This window comes from Mustela nivalis (assembly GCF_964662115.1).
Source record: "Mustela nivalis genome assembly, chromosome: 13".
In the NCBI taxonomy this organism is placed as follows: domain Eukaryota; kingdom Metazoa; phylum Chordata; class Mammalia; order Carnivora; family Mustelidae; genus Mustela; species Mustela nivalis.
Window position 1 is genome coordinate 11580765 of NC_139032.1, and position 22241 is coordinate 11603005.

At 44.3% G+C, this 22241-nt stretch overlaps 1 protein-coding gene across 2 annotated transcripts in view; it reads left to right on the forward strand.

Moving 5' to 3' along the window:
* The window catches only part of MAMDC2 (MAM domain containing 2), a 140933-nt gene that overhangs the window by 114511 nt on the left and 4181 nt on the right, over positions 1–22241 (forward strand). The window contains exons 11-12 of one of the 2 annotated variants that reach the window (XM_082696704.1): positions 179–327; positions 19250–19443. In XM_082696704.1, the coding sequence (XP_082552830.1) occupies positions 179–327; positions 19250–19321 (221 nt within the window). In that variant the 3' untranslated portion in view covers positions 19322–19443. Of the gene's footprint in view, positions 1–178; positions 332–19249; positions 19510–22241 lie in introns of those variants that run through there. The other variant, XM_082696703.1, reaches the window with a different exon arrangement.

A 22241-nucleotide genomic window follows, 5' to 3' on the forward strand; every position in this document is an offset into this window, starting at 1 on the left:
CTGGCTGGAGGCAAGAGCCTGGAGTAGGTGGGCGGCCGGTGTGGGGGGGGTTGCCTCTCCGGAGGCCCTGGCCTGTGGCCGGGTGACACGCCCCCATGCAGAATGGGCTTCCCGGGGAGCCACGGGCCTTGTATTCACTGAAGGAGCCTCAGTAATGACACCTGCTGTCTCCCCGCAGAGAGGCTTCTTCCTCCCCCTGGAGAGTGTACTTTCGAGCAAGATGAATGTGCATTTACTCAAGAGAGAAGAAACCGGAGCAGCTGGCACAGGCGGAGGGGAGAGACGCCCACCTCCTACACGGGGCCCAAGGGAGATCACACTACTGGGGTAGGTGAGTTACGCCACGTGGTGCTGTTCGCCAAGGAAGCCCGACCTAGCATTCTAGAGGTCATTTCCTGCATGTTGAGGGGTGCCGAGGTGTGTCCTGTGTCTAGGAGGAGCGACTCAGCGATTCTGCACACCTGGGAGATCATGAAATATGTGCACGGATGACTGTTCTTTCTGTGCATACACTGCTTGCGCATCCTGAGCAAAGACGATTCAAATGGGCTTACAAAGAGAGGCACACAGAAATAATAGAACCAGAAGTGGGTTTAAAAATAAAAGACAGAGGGACAGTGCGAAGGGAAAAAAAATGTCGTGATCGAAGCTGGAGCCAGGGCTGAGGCCTCGTATGGAAAAATGTGCTGGCGGACAAGGGAGAAAACGTTAGCAGGCGGGCGTGACTCTACATTTCCTAGCAGCTGCAACAAAGATGAAAAACCTGATTCTCCGTATCCTCAGGATAAAGAGGTAAAGCACACCGCCCAAGGGTGTAGGAAGTAAGAGGGTGCATTTTCTGTAGAAAATACATAGAGTACAATGTAATAGACTAAACGTTGATTTCCTATCACCACGTGCAGCCGCTGTAAACAATGTCAGGGATCAGATACTCCACGCAGAACAGACTCTCTCTCCGACACTCTTCATTTTGCTTGGCGTATCCGCGGGAGGCAGGCACGCTGCTTGGTCCGGGGATGCAGAACTTGCCCTGACAGTAAGCCTGACGAGATCTGTCCTCGAGGCCGTTATGATGGTAATCACAGCGGTGCGGGCATCCGGGTGGCTTAGTCAGCTGAGCACTGGATTCTGGATTTCACTTCAGGTCCTGATCTTGGATCCCACGTTGGGCTCCACGCTCCGCAGGGAGTCTGCTTCTCTCTGTCTCTCCCTCTGTGCCCCCCCCACTCCCACTCACGTGCGGTATCTCTCTCAAATAAATACATAAATCTTTAAAAATACGTACATACGTACATGCAAAGGTGAGTTAGCTACTGCTGTTTCCTGGGGCCTACCTCAAGATAAGCCTGTGGAGTAACTCCAGACAGCAACCTACCGTGTGACCTGTTGGGACTTTGCTAAACTTGGGGTGGCGTGCACTCAGGAACAGCTTTATTCTTTCTTCGGATGCTTTCTTCACATGGATCCTAAAGCATCTTCCATTCCCCATGCCTTGGCAGACCCCATAGCTTTGCAGTCCTCTTGAGGTATAAGAGCAGTTACGTATTTATGTATGTCACCAGATCCAAATCTTCCATTTCACATTTGATTGAATCACGTCTCTTTCCCTCAGTTTGGGCCCGACTCATAGTTTGGGGATGATAAAAAAGGGAAGAAAGTTCTTTCGTTTTCTTTGTTTTACTTCCTCCTCTGCCCCTCACTTCGTGATCTTTAATAGGATAAGTGAGAGAGAGAGTGAAAGAAAATAACTTTTAAAATCGTTGGTGCTGTTTCAGATTCTGCCTTGGCTGTTGAAGATCCTCTGTCGTAACAGATACCTGAATACTGGCTCTTTGGGGAAACACTGCGTCTTGCAATTTCTGGCAGTGTACTTCCTGGCTAATCTCCTCCGACCACCTGTTCTTTCCCTAGCGCTTGCTCTACAAGGTACAACCCACATAGATTCTCCACTAGGGTTCCACCTGGCGGTTTTGGCTCCGGTCCCTTCAAGAGCTCTTGGTTCCAGCCACCTTCCTAGTGACTGTCCATTTGGCCTCGTGTGCTAATGCACTCTTGCCTGACTAAGAAGAGGTTGTGCAGGCTGGTCCTACCCCTGACCTTCCATTCTGTCTTACTGCTTTAGCTGGCTGATGCTGGGACAGTGTTGCTTCCATAAGACAGGATGTTGCAGAGATTCAGCATTGTTCCAGTAGAACAGATAGGCATGTCCAGCATGGAGTAGAAGATTCTAAGGGGGCTCTAAGAGTCTGTGAGGCTGTCTCTGGAAGACCAGGCGCTTAAAAAGATAATCCAAAGACCTGTGTGTTACTACCATTTTGGTTGGGAATAGTTTATTGCCCTTTGTCACAGGCAAAATCCACTTAGGGCTAGCTTTAAGAACAACTTGATGCAGAAGACGAAACTGTGCGATCAGGAGCCAGTTCCTCTCCTTGTCCAACCTTCTGTCTGGTTTTCTTGGTTGTCTCCAGTCTTAGGTAGGCTTTCATCTCATGGTAGCAAGACCACTGTAGCAGTTGCAGGTTTTTCAACATTATATCGAGTAGAAAGAGATAACTCAAATAAAAACACAAAGCTGAGTCTCAGTGGCTCTGACCAACAATGTCTTAAGGGCAAGGTACTGCCAAGCTTGTTTTTTTGTTTTTGTTTTAAAGATTTTATTTATTTATTTGACAGAGAGATCACAAGTAGGCAGAGAGGCAAGCAGAGAGAGAAAGAGAGAGAGAGGAGGAAGCAGGCTCCCTGCCAAGCAGAGAGCCCGATGCGGGGCTCAATCCCAGGACCCTGAGATCATGACCTGAGCTGAAGGCAGAGGTTTAACCCACTGAGCCACCCAGGCGCCCCTCAACCTTGTTTTTGAATCCCCATAGGGCTTAATCTTCTACCTCATATACCACAGATGCTAAAAAATGCCTTTAGAATGAATAAATGAATATAAGTCCTCCCTGACATGAATAGTTAGCCGTGGGGTGCCTGGGTGGCTTAGTCGGTTAAGCCCCTGCCTTCGGCTCAGGTCATGATCCCAGGGTCCTGGGATCGAGTCCTGCATCCAGCTCCTTGCTCGGCGGGGAGCCTGCTTCTCTCTCCGCCTCTGCCTGCCACTCTGCCTGCTTGTGCACTCTCTCTCTCTTTCTGACAAATAAATAAACAAATAAACAAACAAATAAATAAATAAATAAAATCTTTAAAAAAAATAACTAGCCATTTATTTAACGAGACCCCTGGAAAACAGGATAGTGGGAAGATATCTTTTTATTACAAGAGGAGTAGAGAAAGGTCAAGATCGAATCAGCTTGAACTGGAGCCCACTGGAGCCCACTGTAGTCATGATGTGGTATCTTTGTGCTTTTATCTTGGGTGGGAGGAGGGTTGATAGTTTTTCTTCCTTTTCCCAGAGACCCCAAGAAGGCTAGCGGTAGCAGATCTGAGAAGAGATACTCTCAGAGGGAGCTATGCTGTGGTATTGCCACAGGGGAATGTTCAGGGCAACAGGCCGTGGAATGTCTTGGACATGGACGAGAAGGCAAAGCAAAAACAGTAAGCAGTGGAGGGAAGGGGTCTTTGGAAAGAGCAGGGAGGGTCACCACACTCCAGGAGGTACAACAGACCAATGAACTTTGGACTCATACCCCACTCACTGGCTATGAAACCGTGAGAAAGTTATGTCAAATCTCTCCGTTTCATTTGTGTCATCTCAACAATGAGAATAATTATAGCTCCATGCCTCCCTACTGCGTTGTAGGCTGGTTGAGAGGTTTGGGACGAGATTGCTGCTAGGGTCCAAATCTTAGTTTCACCTTTGAATTTCTCTAAATCTCATTTCCTTAGCTATATGTGGAACAATGAGTACCTACCTCACCGATTGTGGTGATACTTGCGTGCGTATCATTCATATTTGAGACAGTATCCAAAACATACTTAGGATGTGACCTGGTATAGAATAAATGCTCAATTAATGCTCAGTTATTCACTTGTTCCTGCACTCAGCAAGTATTCATTGAGGTCTACTATGTGCCAAATCCAGTTTAAGTGCTTGGGAAACACGGATGAACAAAACAGACAAAGCAGTCATTTGCCGTCACAGAGCTTCTATTCTTGTGTGGTGTGGTGTGTGTGTGTGTGTTAAAAAGACTTTCTTAAGAAGGCTTTGCAGTCCAAAAATAAAACTCCTGATACAATTTTCTGAAACTTTAAGTCAACTCAGCAAATATATAATCAGTAATTTAGCTGTATAAGATTGAAGGTCTGTTACTTTATTTAAAATAAATCTTAGCTCTTAAAATTTATTCCATAAAGTACATATTTCCCTGTAAATTCCCTACATATACACAAGAAGTAAAAAGTAAAAGTTTTTTTTTTTTTTTTAAAAAGCACAATTAAAAAAAAATTAAAAACTGACAACAGAAACCACTGTAGGAAGGATTACTAATTAAAATCAAAAAGTTAGAAATTTCTGGTCGGGCTCCCCTTTGCCCCCACCCTACTCCTTCCAGCCTGTCCCCTGTCAACATACGAAAAGGTAACTGGTTAGCCCCTAGAGGGAGTAAAAATGTCACGATTCTATTCTAGTCTAGTAGGTGAGGACAGACAACAAAGACTACACTTAACTATAAATTGTATAGTATGTTAAAAAGTAAAAATAGCTATAGAAAAAAAAAGGAAAGGGCAGGGGAGCTTGGAAATTGGGAGGAGGAGATGAGTGGAGTTAGCTTATCTAAATAGGAGAGTCACAGCTGAGCTCTTTGAGAAGGTAACCTGGAAAGAGCTGGGGTAGCTATTGCTAGTGTGTATCTGGGGGGAGTGTTCCAGTGGGAAGCCCCTTAAGTGGAAGCAGGCCCAGTGTGGCCCCCCAATAGCAATGAGGTCAGAGAAACAATCGTCGGCCAGGACTTGGCCTTCTCGTTAGTTAGAAAGACCTCAGGTTTTACTTTCCCTGACATGGGAAGACGCTGGAGAATGTTGAGCATAGGGAGAAAGTGACCTGGCCTGGTTTTGAGGGGATCGCTGTGGCTGCTCTGCTGAGAAAAGACTAGAAGTGGAAACAGGGCAAGAGCGAGGTTGGAGAGCCCTGTGAGGATCTGGCGAGGCATCCAGGGGACCGACGGTGATGATGATGAATGTACAGTGAGGGTGGATGTACCAATGACAGTGGATCGGTCCAGGGGGTCAGAAGGGGTGAAATTCTGGAATGTTTTGAAAGCGGAGCCGGCAGAACCTCTTGATAGGTGAAATGTGAGTGAAGACCAGGAGAGGAGTCAAGGATGAGTTCAGTGATTGTTGATCTGAACAACTGGAATGTGAGTTGTTGACAACTCAGTAGAGGAGACGGGATGGAGAGGTTCGTTGGGAAGATCAGAAGCTCAGTCGTAAATATGTCAGATTTGAGGTTCTTGATGGATATTCAAGGGGAGATGCCGAGTGGGCAGTCGGGGGGCCAGGCAAGAGGGCTGAGCTGGAAGTTTTTGGCATATGGATGGGATTTAAAACCATATGACTGGGTGAGATCTCTAGGGGAACCCTGGTAGACCCAAAGGTGGACCAAGGCATAAGCCTTGGAGACTCCAAAGTTCAGAAGTCAGAAGAGGAAGAACCACCAGAGGAGAGTGGCCAGTAACTCTGATGACCCAGTATGGAAGTCGCTCCCACAGTGTTTGTGGGAAGTAGGGACTCAGCAAGGATGTCCCCGCCCCTCCCTTCCTCGTCTCCATGACTCCTCCTCCCTTGGCTCTCTTTTCACTGGTGGCCGTGGCCGTGACTGCCCCCTTGTCGCTCTCATGCCAGCCCAGTGGTACTTACCTAATCCTTCCATCCTTCCATGGGTATGTCACTTTTATCTGCCCCACGGGATTACAGATAACCTGAGGGGCACGTATATGGACTCAGCGTGGCCTTGCTAATGCTGCCTTACTAAACTACCCTGAATACACCTGGGCAGCTTGATTAAACAACAGAAATTTATTTTCTCATGTTTACGGAGGCTCAAAGTCCAAGCTCAAGGTGTTGAGAGGGCTGGTTTCATGCTGAGGCTTCACCGATGGGCTTGCAGATGCTCTGCTTCCGGCTGTGTCCTCACATGGTTGTCCATTGGCCCTTGTGTCCGTGTCCTGAGCTCTTGTCGTTGGATTAGGACGCACCCGAACAACCCCATTTCAACTTCATTACCTCTTGAAAAGCCCAATCTGCAGACACATCCACAGCCACAGCCACAATCCGAAGTACTGGAGTTAGGGCTTCAGTGTGTGAATTTTACAAGGGCACCATTCAACACATAACAGAATCCCTCCCCAGGGTTAGCTCAGAGTGCGGAGCACTGAAGGAGGAGACACAAAATGGCCTTTGTCCTGCCACTTGACATCCTTCTGCTGAGATAACCTGAGTCTGTTTAATGTGTATACCGCATTCTACCCCCACCCCCTCTGCACAAAATGTGACAACCTAGCAGAAGCACATTCAGTGGACACTCAATGACTCATAAGTTTTCTCCTTTATTTGCCTTTTGCCCAGTTTATAGGGCATGCATTAGTTAACTTGGTGTGGCTTTGTTCAAAGAAAAATGATATGATAGTGTTTGCTTTGTCTCTGTAAACGTTGAAGGACATTTCAGCTGGCTGGATGTTCTGCAAAGATTACAATGCAAAAACATCTTTTTTTTTTTTGTAAAGATTTTATTTATTTTTTTGACAGACGGAGATCACAAGTAGGCAGAGAAGCAGGCAGAGAGAGAGGAGGAAGCAGGCTCCCCGCTGAGCAGAGAGCCAGATGCAGGGCTCCATCCCAGGACCCTGGGATCACGACCCAAGCTGAAGGCAGAGGCTTTAACCTACTGAGCCACCCAGGTGCCCACAATGCAAAAACATCTTAGTGTGCCCAATATTCACTCCCAGCAAATGCTTTTTTTTTTTTTTAAAGATTTTATTTATTTATTTGACAGAGAGAGATCACAAGTAGGCAGAGAGGCAGGCAGAGAGAGAGGAGGAAGCAGGCTCCCTGCTGAGCAGAGAGCCCGATGTGGGACTCGATCCCAGGACCCTGAGATCATGACCTGAGCCGAAGGCAGCAGCTTAACCCACTGAGCCACCCAGGCGCCCCCAGCAAATGCTTTTTAAGCTAAATGAAATTCTCTGGTGCACAATCAAGAGAATTCTGATTTTCTTTTTCCAGCACATTGCTGCTAGGGTCTGCCTTCTTCTTCAGTCTTTATTTCACCTGTTTCGATGCAAATTTTTAAAAGGTTCTCAAAGTGCCTTTCAGTTTTCTAACTAAAGAAAATCTTTTACAGGTTCGATTTTATTATGCCTATCTACAGTAATGCAGATGAGGCAACGGAAGTTTGCTGAGCGTACCTACATACATAGAATTAGATTGAAGGTGTTTTGGTTTTGTTCTCAAATTACTTTAACAGTTGCTTTACTGGAGAAATAATGTTAGCTAATGATCATTTATGGACCATTTGCCATGCGTAGGCACTATGCTGGGAACTTTATATCTTGTCTTAGTCCGTAGGAGCTGGTTTAACAAAAGTGCTACAGACCGGATGGCTTAAACAACAGACATTTCCTTCTCTCACTTCTGGAGGCTGGGAAGTCCAAGATCAAGGCACCAACAAATTTGGTGTCTGGTGAGAGCCTGCTTCCTGGTTCACAGATGGCCATCTTGTCACTCTGTCCCCACATGGCCAAAGGGGCAAGGGCTCTCTCTGGGCTCTCTTTTAAAAGGATACTAATCCCACTGAAGAGAGTTCACCCCTCATGACCTAATCAGCTCCCAAGGGCCCTGACCTTCTAATATCATCACCTTGGGGGATAGGATTTCAAGATATAAATTGGGGGGGGGCACAAACATTTGGTCCATAAACACATCCTTACCACAAAGTAAGTGGAAGTAAAGTGAATGGATGGCCTATTTTTCACATGAGAAAACCAAAGCTCAGAAAAGTTAAGTGTTTTCTCTGAGGCCACACAGTAGTAACACATAGAGTAGGGACAGAATCTCAGGATCCCAGTTTCTAATGCCTATATTCTGTTCACACACCCAGTCTCACCGGAATTTCCCTGCCTTGTGTGACACTAAGAGACCACAGACGACCTGGAAAGCTGTGACAACTCATATGTGAAAGGCACAATTCTTCACATAGCACCATGATCTCACCCCAACACCTTTCAGTCAAAGTGGGGTATTTTCTGTTGGAAAGGATATATTCAAACTGATGGTATTTTTAGACCTCTATAGAAAAGCATCTAGCAGAAAGTAAATTCTTCTCCGAGCTATTTCTGATGTCAGCAAACCCCTGTTGTCAGTTGAGCCTGCACACCTGTTGCATTTCCTCAGTCCTGAAAGGGTGGCTGCTTCTTTCTCCGGAGTCCAGTGGCTAGAACCCATAGATAGGTGGATATATTGGCTCTCAGATCACAATGGGTGACAAGCATCACCCATTCAAACATTGAAGCAAATAAAGTCCCCTTTAACACACTGAGTTGTTCCAGCCGCCAGTGTCACAAGCTACATGTCTATAAGATGAAACATCTTAGAACTGGGAGCAGTCCTAAATCCAGACACCCTGATTTCTTCCCCATTTTCTGAACTTCTACATGCCTTGTGCACCGAATAATTGCCCCCAAATTATAAGTAAAGTAATAAGGGTCAACTTCGAGAGATATGGATCCACGTAGAGAGAAGCAGCTAGCTCTCCTTGGGAGTGTCTTGAAGGGTGACTGAGAGCTTACCACGAAGAATGGCTGGCAGGATGAGGTAGCATTTCAGAACCAGGGAGAGGCACGTGCGGAGTGTGGAACTGCTAAGTATTATGGCAGCTTCGGGGAACTGTAAATGATTCTGCTGGGCTGGTCTACAAGCACACTGTCAGCCAGGGTTCCCAAGACAGTGGAGTCCAAGGTACAGGTTTTATTTTTGGACATGTGGTCCTAAGGAGCAGAAGTGTGCAGTGATGGTAGCAGACCCAGGAGAGAGGAAGAGCTGCTACGAAGATGCCTCATTAACTTGGCCACGGCTGTGTCCAACTGGCTGCTTGATCCTATGGGAACCTCTCAGAAGCCAGGGAGGTTGCCAAAAATATTTTGGTGCTTTGCAAAGCCCCTCCCTGCCTCCAACCCCACCCCCACCCCATCCTGCCAAAGATATCCTATGATCTAGTCTTTTTCGTTAAAAATGTTTGGTCAGTCTTTTGTTAGTTTCAGTTGTTAATACTACCTCAGACGGCTGAAATGTTAAAGAGTTGTTTAACTGATTGCTTTTGACAAATGCTCTGGAGAGAAGGCTGGTCTACCTTAGTCAAATTACATCCAAAGTCAGGTCTACTTCAGTCAAATTAAATAAAGAGAAGCCCTGTGAATGGAACTTTCTGGTGCTTTGCCAAATAAGTCAAATAATGATATTTTCTGGGGATGGGGTTTTGGGTAGCTCCAAACCAGTTGTGCCCCTTGCAGAATTGCTGTAGGCTACTGCCTTTTCCAGATATCTTGTTTGGAAAGCTCCTGGTTTTCAAGTCTGTCTAGGAGTAGGAGAGATGAAGATGGGATTAGTGCAGATACAAAGCTCACCTTTCTTTGAAGGGTTGTCATTTTTCTTGAATCAACACTCTTAGATTGTTGGATCCCGTTAATTTCCAGAGTTTGGAATAAGTTGAATTGACAGGTTGTTTTCTGTTTTGTTTTGTTTTGCTTTTGCCAGTGTTCCCATTGCTTTGGTAGAGAAACACATTTTTCAGAGGACGTTTCTCTGACATTCTCAAAGCTCCACATCCCTCCCCTGCCCAACTTCTTTCTCTTTAACAGATTCAAATTCTTTGATGAAATTCATCTCATCATCTAGTTCTTGGTCATAATACTAAATGCTCCTATTATTAAATGATTACAAAGAGTTATTCTGCACTCCTAAAAAGTCTAATAGCTCCATAGCTGGGTCTCCTGCGGTTCTGTTTCTATTGTCTCCTTCACCCCCACACACATACTTTGGCCAGTTTCTTGAAATATCTGGCATTTTAATTGAATACTGGATGTTGGGAATGAAAAATTATGGAATCCTTGGTGGTGATGTTTTTCTCTCCAGAGAGGATTCCATCTATTCTTGAGTAAAACAGGTCACCTCGGTCCAATCAGAACTGGGCTAACTTGAGAGGGTGTTGCTTTGCTGGATCAATGTCTTGTTCTCCACTACGCCTGGGGAATATGCTCTGAGAGCATACACTAGGGTTCTTTCGGGAACCCTCCTCTTTAATGTGTTGTCCTAGACTTTAATTTTTATCTCTCTAGCTGGTGAGATTACTGAAAACTGTTTTATGTTTGACTTCCTGGCCCTTGCCCTCTGTAGCTTAAGCATTTGGCCCATGACTCAAGGGAAGATTGCCAGGTGATGGGCTCACTTTTCTGTGCCTCTCTTTTCTCAAGAAACTTGGCTCTAAAGCCCTGGCTGCCTTGGCAACCCAGAACTCCAGTTATTATCTTCCCAACCCAGCGAGTGCTGTTGAGTTCTCTGCCTCCTGTTAGCTGCTCTCTGCTAAGCTTCTAAACTGAAGGGGCAGATGCCCCATGGGGAAACGGAAAATGTTGAATTCACTTTACTGACCTTCTCCTTTTCCTAGGATCTTGGCCCTCTTGAACCTTTGCTACTTGGAAAGTCCTCTGCTAGCTCTTAAACAGATGCTTTCTAAAATATAGAGATGTTTTCCATTGGTTTTCCAATTCTTCTCAGCAGGAGTGTAGGTCTGCTACAAATTACTCCACGTAGCCAGAAGGGGATGTCTCTGGTATTTCATTTTTGGCATCATTTAAGAACGCGATTATTATACTCAAAATTTGAAGATATTTGCTTTTCTGTGCCAACCAATCATAGTGACTTGAATGAGATCTTTGTGTCTCTGGCCTCTTTAAACTGTATTCTTTAATTGATGCTTCTGCCTCTTTTACCCAAGGTCTTTTTGTATCTGAGATTATCTTGTTGTAAGATATTCTGTCCTTTAGGAAGGGGTAGTAGGAGGAGAATATTAAAATTTACATTTTACTGCCTTTGGCTATAAACTGCCTGAGAGACTATAATTCTCTACTCTTTTCCCTTTATAACTCTCAACCCCGAGTAGTAAATATTGGAGACAACTAACATAGTAAGAAAGTACTCAAATGTCTTTTATTTAATTATCATGGAAACCACCTGATGATCACCTCATATTTTTAAAAGGTGATTTTTATAGCAAATGTAATGTTGCATAGATGAACATCACCAGAATTTCTCTCCAGCAGAGAAAGAATAAGAAATAAGAGTAAGAAAACTTTAATTGACTCAATAAATTATTAACAGTTCATTGATTTGTAGGATCCTAGAGGTAGATAGGATCCTACAGATCATCTAAGGCAACCTGGTCATTTTTAAATATTAAAACACTGAAACTCGGGCGCCTGGGTGGCTCAGTGGGTTAAGCCGCTGCCTTCGGCTCAGGTCATGATCTCAGGGTCCTGGGATCGAGTCCCACATTGGGCTCTCTGCTCAGCGGGGAGCCTGCTTCCCTCTCTCTCTCTCTGCCTGCCTCTCTGTCTACTTGTGATCTCTCTCTGTCAAATAAATAAATAAAATCTTAAAAAAACAACAACAACAACAACAAAAAAAAAAACCACTGAAACTCACTCAGAGGAGTTTTAATTATTATCTGCTGGGATCCTAGGATAGCAATAGCAAACATGTCTATGATTTAGATCTACAACTTCAACAGTTATGGAATAACATCCGAAAAAAATCTCCTACTGCCTGCTTTGTTGATTTATTGCTATCTTTGTATTTAGGTCCTAACAATATTCTCTTTACATCTTTTTACATTATAGGCAATAAAATAATGGCAGTATACAAAATGGCAGAACTCCCTAACTGGTACATGAATAAAATCATAAGTTCAGTCTCTGGGCCAGCAACATAGTATCTTTCTCCTTAATGACTGGAGGGTGTTGGTTTGGTGTTGGTGACAACAGAATCCTTTTTGAATGCAGTGCGTTCTGGGACTTTCAGAGGATATACCTGTACTTGCAGAATGCAAGTGTTCTACCTTTTTACTTTCCATCCTTAAAGTCTATCCATTTACACTTGGAAGAACACGCACAAGAAGAAAGTAGGAAGAGGAAAGGCATACAAAGCTGTTTACAGACAATGCATTGGACAGGCAGTAAATATAGGCCCATCAAATAAAAAGAGAAGCCCACAAAGCCACATGCCCCGATGGACATGCGGGTTCACTATGTGTTTACTAGACTCAGTACACGGTCATACACAAGAATTTCAAGGGAGCTGTCGTTCCTGATTCACTGTCTGGCAATGCAGTAAATCTTTCCAAAATCTAGTGGTGTCATCTAGTAGAAAGACCAATGAAAGTGAGCCAACTCTGCCACTTGTTGCCTGCCTAGGCTGGGGCATGGTCATCTAAGTTCTCTGAACCTCAGTTTCCCCAGATGTAAAATGAAGTTAACAGCAAATGTCCTGCTAATCTCTTAGGGTTGCTGTGATGACCACAACTAAGATCAGCTCCACTCAAATGAATCGTACTGTTATTTTTACAATTTTAAAAAATATTTTATTTATTTGAAAGAGAGAGTGTGGTAGGCACACACCAGCAGCAGGGAGGGGCAGAGGGAGAGGGAGAGAGACAAGCAGACTCCCCCTGAGCAGGGAGCCCAATGCGGGGCTCCATCCCAGGACCCAGAGATCATGACCTGAGCTAAAGTTGCCCCTGTTATTTTTATAATTAGTGGAACTCTTATAAAATGTGATGTTCATCTCTGGGATGATTTCTTGGGTTCATTGTTCTGCATCATCATGTGTGCTTTTATAAATAGAAAACCATGGCCTATGACTATGGGTACAATGACTTGGTAGTAACCAGAACACTTGGCAGACCTTAAAGCAATGTTTTCCAAACTGCCACTGGGTAATTTAAGTGGAATGTGGATGAATATTTTTTAATTTGGTACTCGTATCCATGTATAGGAAAAATACCTCACCAGTCCATCAAACCCATTATTTCCCAGATAATAGCTTTTTTCATGCTAATGTGAAGTTTCCTATTCGAATAAATGTATTTATAGAATAAAAATGGAAACTATTTGCTGAAGAATATTAAGGAGATAATGCTGCAGATATGTAGACAGACTAAATCAAATCATGAAGTTGGTATTTGTTGTATGACTAAAGTTTGGGAAACATTTCCAAAGACTAAGTCAGTCACGTAGCTCCTAGGAAAATAACAACCCCAAACTCTCACCGTATGATTTGGCTCCTCCATAAATGAAATAATACAGACATTTGTGACAGATGACTCTGGACCCGCCTGGCGAAGGGAGGGTCTCTGTAGGATTTGTCTTTTCTGACGCAGGTGCTACTTATTTACAAGACAGGAAAGACAGGTCTTAAAGTTCGCAGGGTTTTATTGCCTGTTGGAATTTTATTAATATTTATGTGCCACCATGCTCTCAGAATCCTCCCAAACATTAGTTTTAGTTGCCCTGGAGGTTACAGGGATTTTGTGGCCCAGAGATGGTGGGATAAAAACATAGGTCACTATCCAGTTAGGTGAGAAAATGTCTTCAACTGTAACATTTCCTAGCTCACGGGAGTCTACCAGCTAATAGATGAAAAGCCCTCCAGGCCCTCCTGCCCACGGCTGCTTTCTAGAAAAGCAGCTCCTCTTCATTTTCTTAATGACTTCCAGAGAGAGACAGCATCCTTTTCTTTTGTGATATTGTTCAATGTTCCAGTAAGTCTTCCAGATTTCTAATAATTAAGGGCGAAGTCTTTATTTCTAAGAACATTCCCTCTTGTGTGATAGAAATATCAAGGATGCACTAAAATACAAATAATGACATGTATTTATAAAATTATGCTATCTGACAAAAGAAACTCACAATTATATATGTAATGTGTTTGTTATACAGCTGAAGTTTATTAGCAGTTGGATTCTGGTCCTTGTCTTTTTTTTTTTTTTTTTTTTTTAAAGATTTTATTTATTAGAGAGAGGGAGAAGGAGAGAGCCTACAAGCAGGGGGAGGGGCAGAGGGAGAGGGAGAAGCAGACTCCCCACTGAGCAGGGAACCCAATGTGGAACTCAGTCTTAGGACCCTGGGATCATGACCTGAACCTCAGGCAGATGCTTAATCAACTGAGCCACCGACTGAGACACCCAGGCACCCCATGGACCTTTTCTTTTAAAAATCGTAGTAGTTGATAGCCAGACAAGAAAGAAGGCTACCCAGCTAGTCTGTAACCATCTGAGAAGTTAGCCCCAGATTATCAAAATCTCCAGTGTCGTTCAATCCTTCTCTGATCTATCTTATCACATTAGTTCCTGATATTGCCAGATCCTACTTACATAAAGAAGGCTTCGATGGCAAGCTGCTGTTAGAAATTGACATATACATAACACAACATTTACCATCTTAATAATTAGCAAGTGTGCATTTCAGTGGCGGTAAAGTCCATTCACACTGTTGAGCGACCCTCACCACCCTTCATCTCCAGGAGTCTTTCTTTCCCTTTTCCCCAAACTGAAACTCCATCCCCTTTAAACACGAACTCATTCATAACAAGCTTTAAGAATCATTTAGAAGGTATAATAAAAAGCAGTTTTAGGCGGACACATTTAGCTGTGGTTCTGCCCAAAGTTCTGATGTCTTTCTTAATTTCCTGATTGTTCAAACTCCTCTTCAGCTTAATGAATGGAGTTTAGCTGTTCAGTTCCTGTGGCCCCCTCGAGCTCCTTCCCGGCCCTGGTGAGAGGGGGCAGGCACCAAGACTGAAGGAACAGCTGCTTTACTGTTCCAAATTATGAATATGGTGTGTGTCTCAACACATCACAGTTGCTGCCCAGAGAACAGATGGGACCCCAATCTCCCCGTAGACCCACTGGAACCCCGTCTTGAATGTTAAACAATGACCCACAGAGAGAAAGTGATTTCAGTTAATAATCTCTTCCACAGATTGGAATCCTTCATGTGCGCGAACACGTGAGCTGGTCTGAGGTTTCAGCACTGGGGCTCCCTGGCTGCCATCCAGGGCTTGTGTTTGCTGAGACAGACAGCATTTGGAGTTATAATGTGGCAAAGCTTGTCAACACATGGGGTTTTTCTCTGCTTTCCAAACACATGCGAGACAGACTGGCTCTCTGTGAAGCTCTGATCTTTTCTGAAGAAAGGAAATGTCACATGCAAGTCAAAAGGAAGAACATATTTGGCATCAAGAGGAATAATCAGTCTGTGTATCAGAGAGACAAATTCGGATCAGTTGACAAATATGTTAAAATTGTTTGTATGCTTAGATGTTGATTGAGATTGGTTTAAATCGGTATTACCTCATGGAATATATGTATGTGCTTAACATAGAAATGATATCAAGGATTTTTGGAGAGGCTAACATCACTCCAGAAAAATAGACTGGTGTTAGTACCCTAGAAAGACACAAGGTGTTGTACTCACATCCCCCTGGATGTTACCTCTGTCTTCCCAAAGTGGAATAATCACATAGCCCCAAAGCCTGGGAGATTTCCTTTCATACTTTATGGTCTGAAACACAAAGATCTCAGGAACCAGAGATGTGAGAAAATGATTTCAGCCTAATACCGGAGACCCAGAGGTGTACCAGCTGGAAGCATTTCCAGAGAAATGCGTCACCCATTGGATGCTAAATGGTTAGGGCATTGTACCTAGAAAAGAATGAATTTCATTTAATCCTGGGGATGATTGGGGTTTTTCTCTCTTCTGGGATCTCAGACTAATTCTGTCTGGGGCTCATACTGTTACCAGTAGGATGCATGCTGTCATCACTAGAGGGAAGGTGAACCTTAGGTCATCTTTCACTCATGATGGGTCCATCGCTCCCTCTCCATTCTGCAAAGATGTCCTGTCGCAGAGCCCTGATGCTACTTTCCATTTTCCCCAGTGACAGCATCTTTTAGAGGAGCCTGCTTTTCCTCCCTGAGAGTTTCATCTTTAGCCAAGGTCCTTTATTTAGGATTCAAGTGGGCTCCTGAGAACCCGAAAGCCAGATACAGAAATTATTTTTCTGATTTTATTCTTACTTTTTTGGAGGAAATCTTTTTTAGGTTAAACATGCAATATGGCAGGGTTTCAGAGTACTACACCACTAATTTATGTATAGGATAGCATGGGATACCTTTGTGCATGGTTAGGTGTTAAACCGTAGTCATTTTCAAGCTTTGGCCTTATTCTCCATAGAATTAAATACACCCTTGTGCAGCACCTGTGTGGCACACTCAGTGAAGCATTCAAGCCTTGATTTCAGCTCAGGTTGTGACCTCGGGCCGTGAGATCAAGCCCCATATCAGGCTCCACACTCAGCGCAGAGTCTGCTTGAGTTTTTCTCTCCCTCTCCCTTTGCCCCTCCTCACCCCTCCTTCTGGCTGTCTCTCAAATAAATAAATAATACACACACACACACGCACACACGCACGCTCTTCTATTAGGATGATGTGTATCTGTATTTGTTCACATCCAGCCTAGCTTAAGTTAGAAAATGTTAAAGAAAAGAATAATGAAAGTTCCTTTCATTGCTGAAAATATAAAAACCCCAGTTCAAAGGCCCTGGGGTGACAGCATTACCTACGATATCCCAGGAACAGGTGTAGTACTCTGAAACCCTGCCATATTGCATGTTTAACCTAAAACAAGGTGGCCATGCAACACAGAATGAGTAAGAAGAAAGGTTGTAGGAGAGAACCGTGATAGAAATCAGAGGTAAGAATATTGTTAGCAATTATAGGGCCCTGAATGCCATTCTCAGGCCTTCAGCTTTTACTCTGAGGGAAACGCTGTATCAATGGAATCAATGGAAGGTTTTGAGCCGAGGAGTAGTTAAGATTCAGCTTCTGTTCGCCATGGGTACTATGCTGAAATGAGATTAGAGAGAGCAAGGGCAGTGACAGGTGTACTAGCTCGCAGGTTCTGGATTAATCCAAGTGAGAAGTAACAGTGGTTCGGGCCAGGTGGTAGCAGGGAGATGGTGAGAAGAGAAATGACTAGATTCTGGATGTGTTTTGAAGGCGGAGCAACAGGACTTCCTGACAGCCTGGGTGTGAGAGTGCGGGGAAGAAGGGGCGGCTCAGGACTTGGGGTCTGGCCAGCCAGAAAGGTGCAGTGGGTTTTAGGGTGTTCAGCTTAGAGGTTAGTTTTAGACATGTTCAGCTGGAGGTGTCTATTTGAGAAGAAGGGGAGATGTCCACTAGACAGTCTGAATAAGCACATCTGGGTTTCAGCGAAGGAGCTGGAAATTTAAATTGGTACTACAGTAACATACGTAGCATTAAAAGCCTGGAACAAGATGAGATCGCTTACGTAGTCCGTGAGAATAGAGCAGTTTGAGACCAGGGCCTTGGAGCACTCCAAGGGCACAAGATCAGAGAATAAAGGGTGAACTAACAAAGGAATGACCAGTGAAGTGGGAGAAAAGCTAGGACAGTAGAGCGTCCTGCAAACCAAGTTAAGCAAGTTCTTGTAGGGGGTGCCTGAGTGGCTCAGTCGGTTGAGATCCCGATCCCAGAATCCTGGGATCGAGTCCCTCACCTGGCTTCCAGCTTAGGGGGAGTCTACTTTTCCTCTACACCTACCCACTGCTTATACTCGCTCTGCCTCACTCTCTCCCACTTTCTCAAACAAATAAATGAAATCTTAAAAAAAAAAGAAAGAAAGTACTTGTTGGAGGCAGAAGTGATATTTTATCGTCAATGCTATAAATGAGACAAGAATGACAAGGGCTGGGTATTGACTGTTGGTTTAGTAATGAGGATGTCATTGGTGAACACTCCAGAAACACTGGCAGTATCATTTGTAATATTTTAAAGGAGATGCTCGGGGAAGCCTGGTTGATGAAGGCCCCGTGACTCTGATGACCCAGTTTCACAGGGTGACAACTTTACCGAGTGGAACACGGGGGAAAAAGGAGTGCGTGGTGCATACAATTTGATAAGACCTACCTGATCAGGACTATTTCTCCCACCTCTTGAATAGCCCATGGAACTTCTCAGGTCTGTGTTTGTTGAAGTGGGAGAAAGAAGGAGTGCCCTGAAGAAGCATAGATGTAGCTTCTGATCAATTCTGGTTGGGATATTTTAAGCCTTGCATTTGGGGAAATGACTAGAGCTAATTAATTAAACATCCAACTGTAAAGAAAGATGCCCCTAGAGACCATTTCACTGGCATGCAGTATTTGGGCTCTCTTTCTTTTTACCCTCAATTCAGCCATTAATTTCTGCATAAATAATAACAGAACACTGCGTCAATATTATGTTTTACATCATGTATATTAAACAATCAGCATTGGCCAAGAAGACAATAAAAATGCATGCAAACATTTATGCATTGTTTTTCCGGTGGAAGAGACATCAACTTTTATCAAATGACCCAGGGTTAAGAACTACAGAATCGGAATCCAGGGCCTTTTTTTTTTTTTTAAATGAGCCTTGGGTCTACGGAATTATATCACTGGGGCATTAATCTAGAAATTGGTATTCATATATTACCTTATTTCAGTGGCTGGATGGTAATTATTAACAGTAACCAGTTATACAGGGGGCTGGAGGGCCATGGCTGATTTGTAGCTGTGTCTGCTTTCTACAGGGCAGTTACGTCCATCATGGCCCATTTCAAACTACCAACATGAAGTCATTTGGACCCGTCAACCGAAGTCACCCAGTGGACTCTTGGGAGCCAATGGAAGCTGGTTCCAGGACACCACTGTTTTATTTGTGTGCAGACAAATTAACATTAAAAGAGAGGATAATTCCTTAGACCGGGATCAAATATTAGACCCAAGACTTGAACCCAGACTTTCATGACTACAAAATCCATGTTCTCTCCCCAAAACCCATGTCTGGAAGCTCCAAAACATTGTTCATGAATTAGTAGGATAAATACCCATGTGTTCATCAGCACTTCAGAGACATAAAGCTAGTATTATAATAATAACATTAACTGCAACCTGTATATTGAACTGAATTTTAAATTATTAAGTGAAAAAAATTATTTCGATGGTTTAGATTGGGTAGCATATCTATTCTTCTAGGATTATATTCTCCAGAATTATAAAATCCTTCATCAGGATGATGGTCAAGTCACCCATTTACTCTAATTTGTTCCCAGCAACACCACTCAGAAGAAAGAAGGGAATATTCCTTGTGCGTGCATGTGTGTGTGTGTGTATATGTGTTTGTGTGTGTGTGTTTGACAATACTCGATTTTGTGTTGCTCTCCAGGCTACTACATGTACATCGAGGCCTCCCACATGGCGTATGGACAAAGGGCACAGCTCTTGTCCTGGCCTCTGAGAGGAGTCACTGGAAAACAGTGCTTGACCTTTTTCTACCACATGTATGGAGCAGGGACTGGCCTGCTGAGTGTCTATCTGAAGAGAGAAGGTGAGAGTGAAGGGTCCCTCTTATGGAGAAGACGAGGTGAGCAGAGCATCTCCTGGCTGCGAGCGCTGATTGAATACAGCTGTGAGAAGCAACACCAGGTAAGCCGGAGGCGACAAGAACCAAGTGATAGCAGGTGGTCCTGTAGGCTTCTGCTGTTCTTTCTTCTTCTTGCTACCCAAGGGAATGTCTGGTCCTTTCTGGGGGTCATAGATAAAGGCAGTAGTTGTTTAAGAGTAAACATAATTAGTCTCTGCTGATTAAATCTCAATAGTGAAAGGGAGATGAGGCGTGTAGATGAAGCTTTGGGTAGTTATGCACGGAGTGATTTTTGCGACTCCGTGATGAAAGGGTGGCTATTTTTGTCTTGGCACATTCTGAGTGTCAAGTGCATTCTGTGTGCCGTGCATGTCTCCAAAATGGTCCCCTTTGCTTCCGAACATGGTATTACCTAATTAGTTGTTCCAGCTGCATCCCTACCCTTGTCATTACCCACACGCAAGGGCTTCTGTTGCAAGCCTCTATTTAACAGAGTGCATGGTCCAGAGGAAATGTTCAGCCTCTGTCTGCAGTGACGTGGAAGAAGCTGAGTCCCGATCCTCAGTCCCGAGTCTCGTGTGCGGTAGGAGACCTCCGCCCCATGGTGTCCTGGTCGTGAGTGAGTCTAGGCAGCACCAGGAAAGAGACTTTCACATTCCAATCAGTGAGGCTGAGCAGCCAATCCAGTCTAAAGGTGGGCGGGAGCCTCTTGGCAGCCACGGTCTTGAGCCTCCTCTGAGCCAAAGCTCCAAAGGGAGAGAACCTTCAGACCCCGCTGTTCCTGAAGTTGCTCCATGGAATTCTCCGACCTTCCACAAAAGCGCTGCTTCCCCCTCAGTGTTCGGACTAATGAACAGTCTTGGGTCAGCTCCCCTTAACATTAACTACTGGCTGCTTGGCTAAGCCCAGATCTTCCTGGGCAGAGGTCTTCACAATAAGGGCTGCATGTTACACCATCGTCCAGCCTCAGGGAATCGTCTGCAGATCTGAATGGGAAGGGTTTGCCCCAGCTCCGGCTGGCCAGGTGGAGCAAGTGATAGCGGGAACATGAGCCATTATCTGGGGATGGCCCATTACCTTGGCACGGATGAGACTGAGTGAAGAGTAACAGCCCCAGGAATGGTGTGGCTAGTACTTTAATTTCTGTTTCAGAAGGGAAGTGGAGCATTCAGGAACTTACTAATGTAACTGACCATCATTCTGAGAGGGTGGATTAATTTCCTTAGGCTACTGGGGCACTCATACTGCTCCCCTACTCCCGTGTTCTCGAAGTGTGGTCCTGAGGCCAGTGCTTGAAATGCAAATTCACCTAAAATGACACGTACCTAAAATACACATTCTTGGGCCTCACCTTGGAACTACTGAACCATACTCTGTGGGGGAGGGGACCAGAAATCTGTGTCTTAGCAAGCCCCCCGGAGTCAGATACACGCTAAAGATGCAGCAGCTTCTCTGTCCTAGAGTGAGTGAGTCTGAGTCTTTCTGGTGGAGCCTGAGCATCGATGTTTTTACAACTCCCAAATGTTGCTGGTGCGCAGGAGTTCCGGGACTTGAGTTCAAAAGAGCAGGGGACTTCTCAGCATCTAAACCCAAGGAGCTGAGTCCAAGGCCTTGTATATACTAGACTTGCTGGTGGTTGGTTGTTTGAAATAGTTTTTTTATCCCAACGTAATCAAACATCTTGGGTAGCATCTTGAGGTGTTCAAGGTCATTTTCAAGTTCAAGGGTACAGAATGGCCTGGAGGATTTTTAGCTCAGGACGTGGAAAGAAGACTCCACACCATTCCTCTTGTCTTAAAATGGAACAGATATGAATCTGTCATGAGGAATTTCCTTCTGGATTTAGTGTTTCCCTCAGGAATCCCGAACGACTGTCTGGAGACCAGGCTGAACTAGTTTTTCCAAAACATCTTAGTGTCTAATAAAACACAGACACGCCCACGCAAATAAATCCGCCATCTTCTCCGTGCCAGGCACTTACAGTGCTGGGAGCTGTACATAGGTTCTTCCGGTTGATCTTAGAGCTCCCTTCACAGGTGGAGAAACAATGTCCAGCCGGTAAGTGGCAGAGTGAGAATTCAGTCCCAGATCTGATTGGTCCCAAAGTGTGTATCCCTAAGCCACGACTTAACACTTCCTCCTACCGTGGAGGTTCCCAAAATACTCATTCCCCTTGGTGTCATAAGCACTGGGTGATCTTGGGGAAATCCTCATCCTCTCTTAGCGTGTTTATACATTTTCAAAATGGGGTAATAATTCCTGCTGCATTGACATCACCGGAGTTAGAGGGTCACATTAGATTATGTATGTGAAAGGGTTTAATATATTTTAAAGTCACAAAGTATAAAAGGATATTATTGTTTCTAAAAATATATTCCCTCCCAAATATCTCTGGTCTCTAATTCATGTCGCCATGGCAACCATGGTATTCTCAATAGTTACTTTGGCATCCAGACTGAGTGCCTAAAGTATGAGACCAAAATATCTCATTTTAATAAAGATTTATTGACCGCTTGCTATTCTAAGTGCTGGGGATACAACAATGAATATAACATGTAAAGCTCCTCCTCTTTTAGCTGGCATTCTAGTGGGGAGAGATTGAAAATGTCAACAAAAAATATATACTGTACCATGATATGATAATAAGTGCTATGAAAAAAAGTAGGTCAAGCTAATCAGGTAACAAGATCAAAGAATTGTCAGGGTGTAATCCTGAAAGGTCTTGGACATCATGGTACAGTTTGAAATTTATTCCAGAAGCAATGAAGAACCATCAGATGGTTTTAAGGTAATG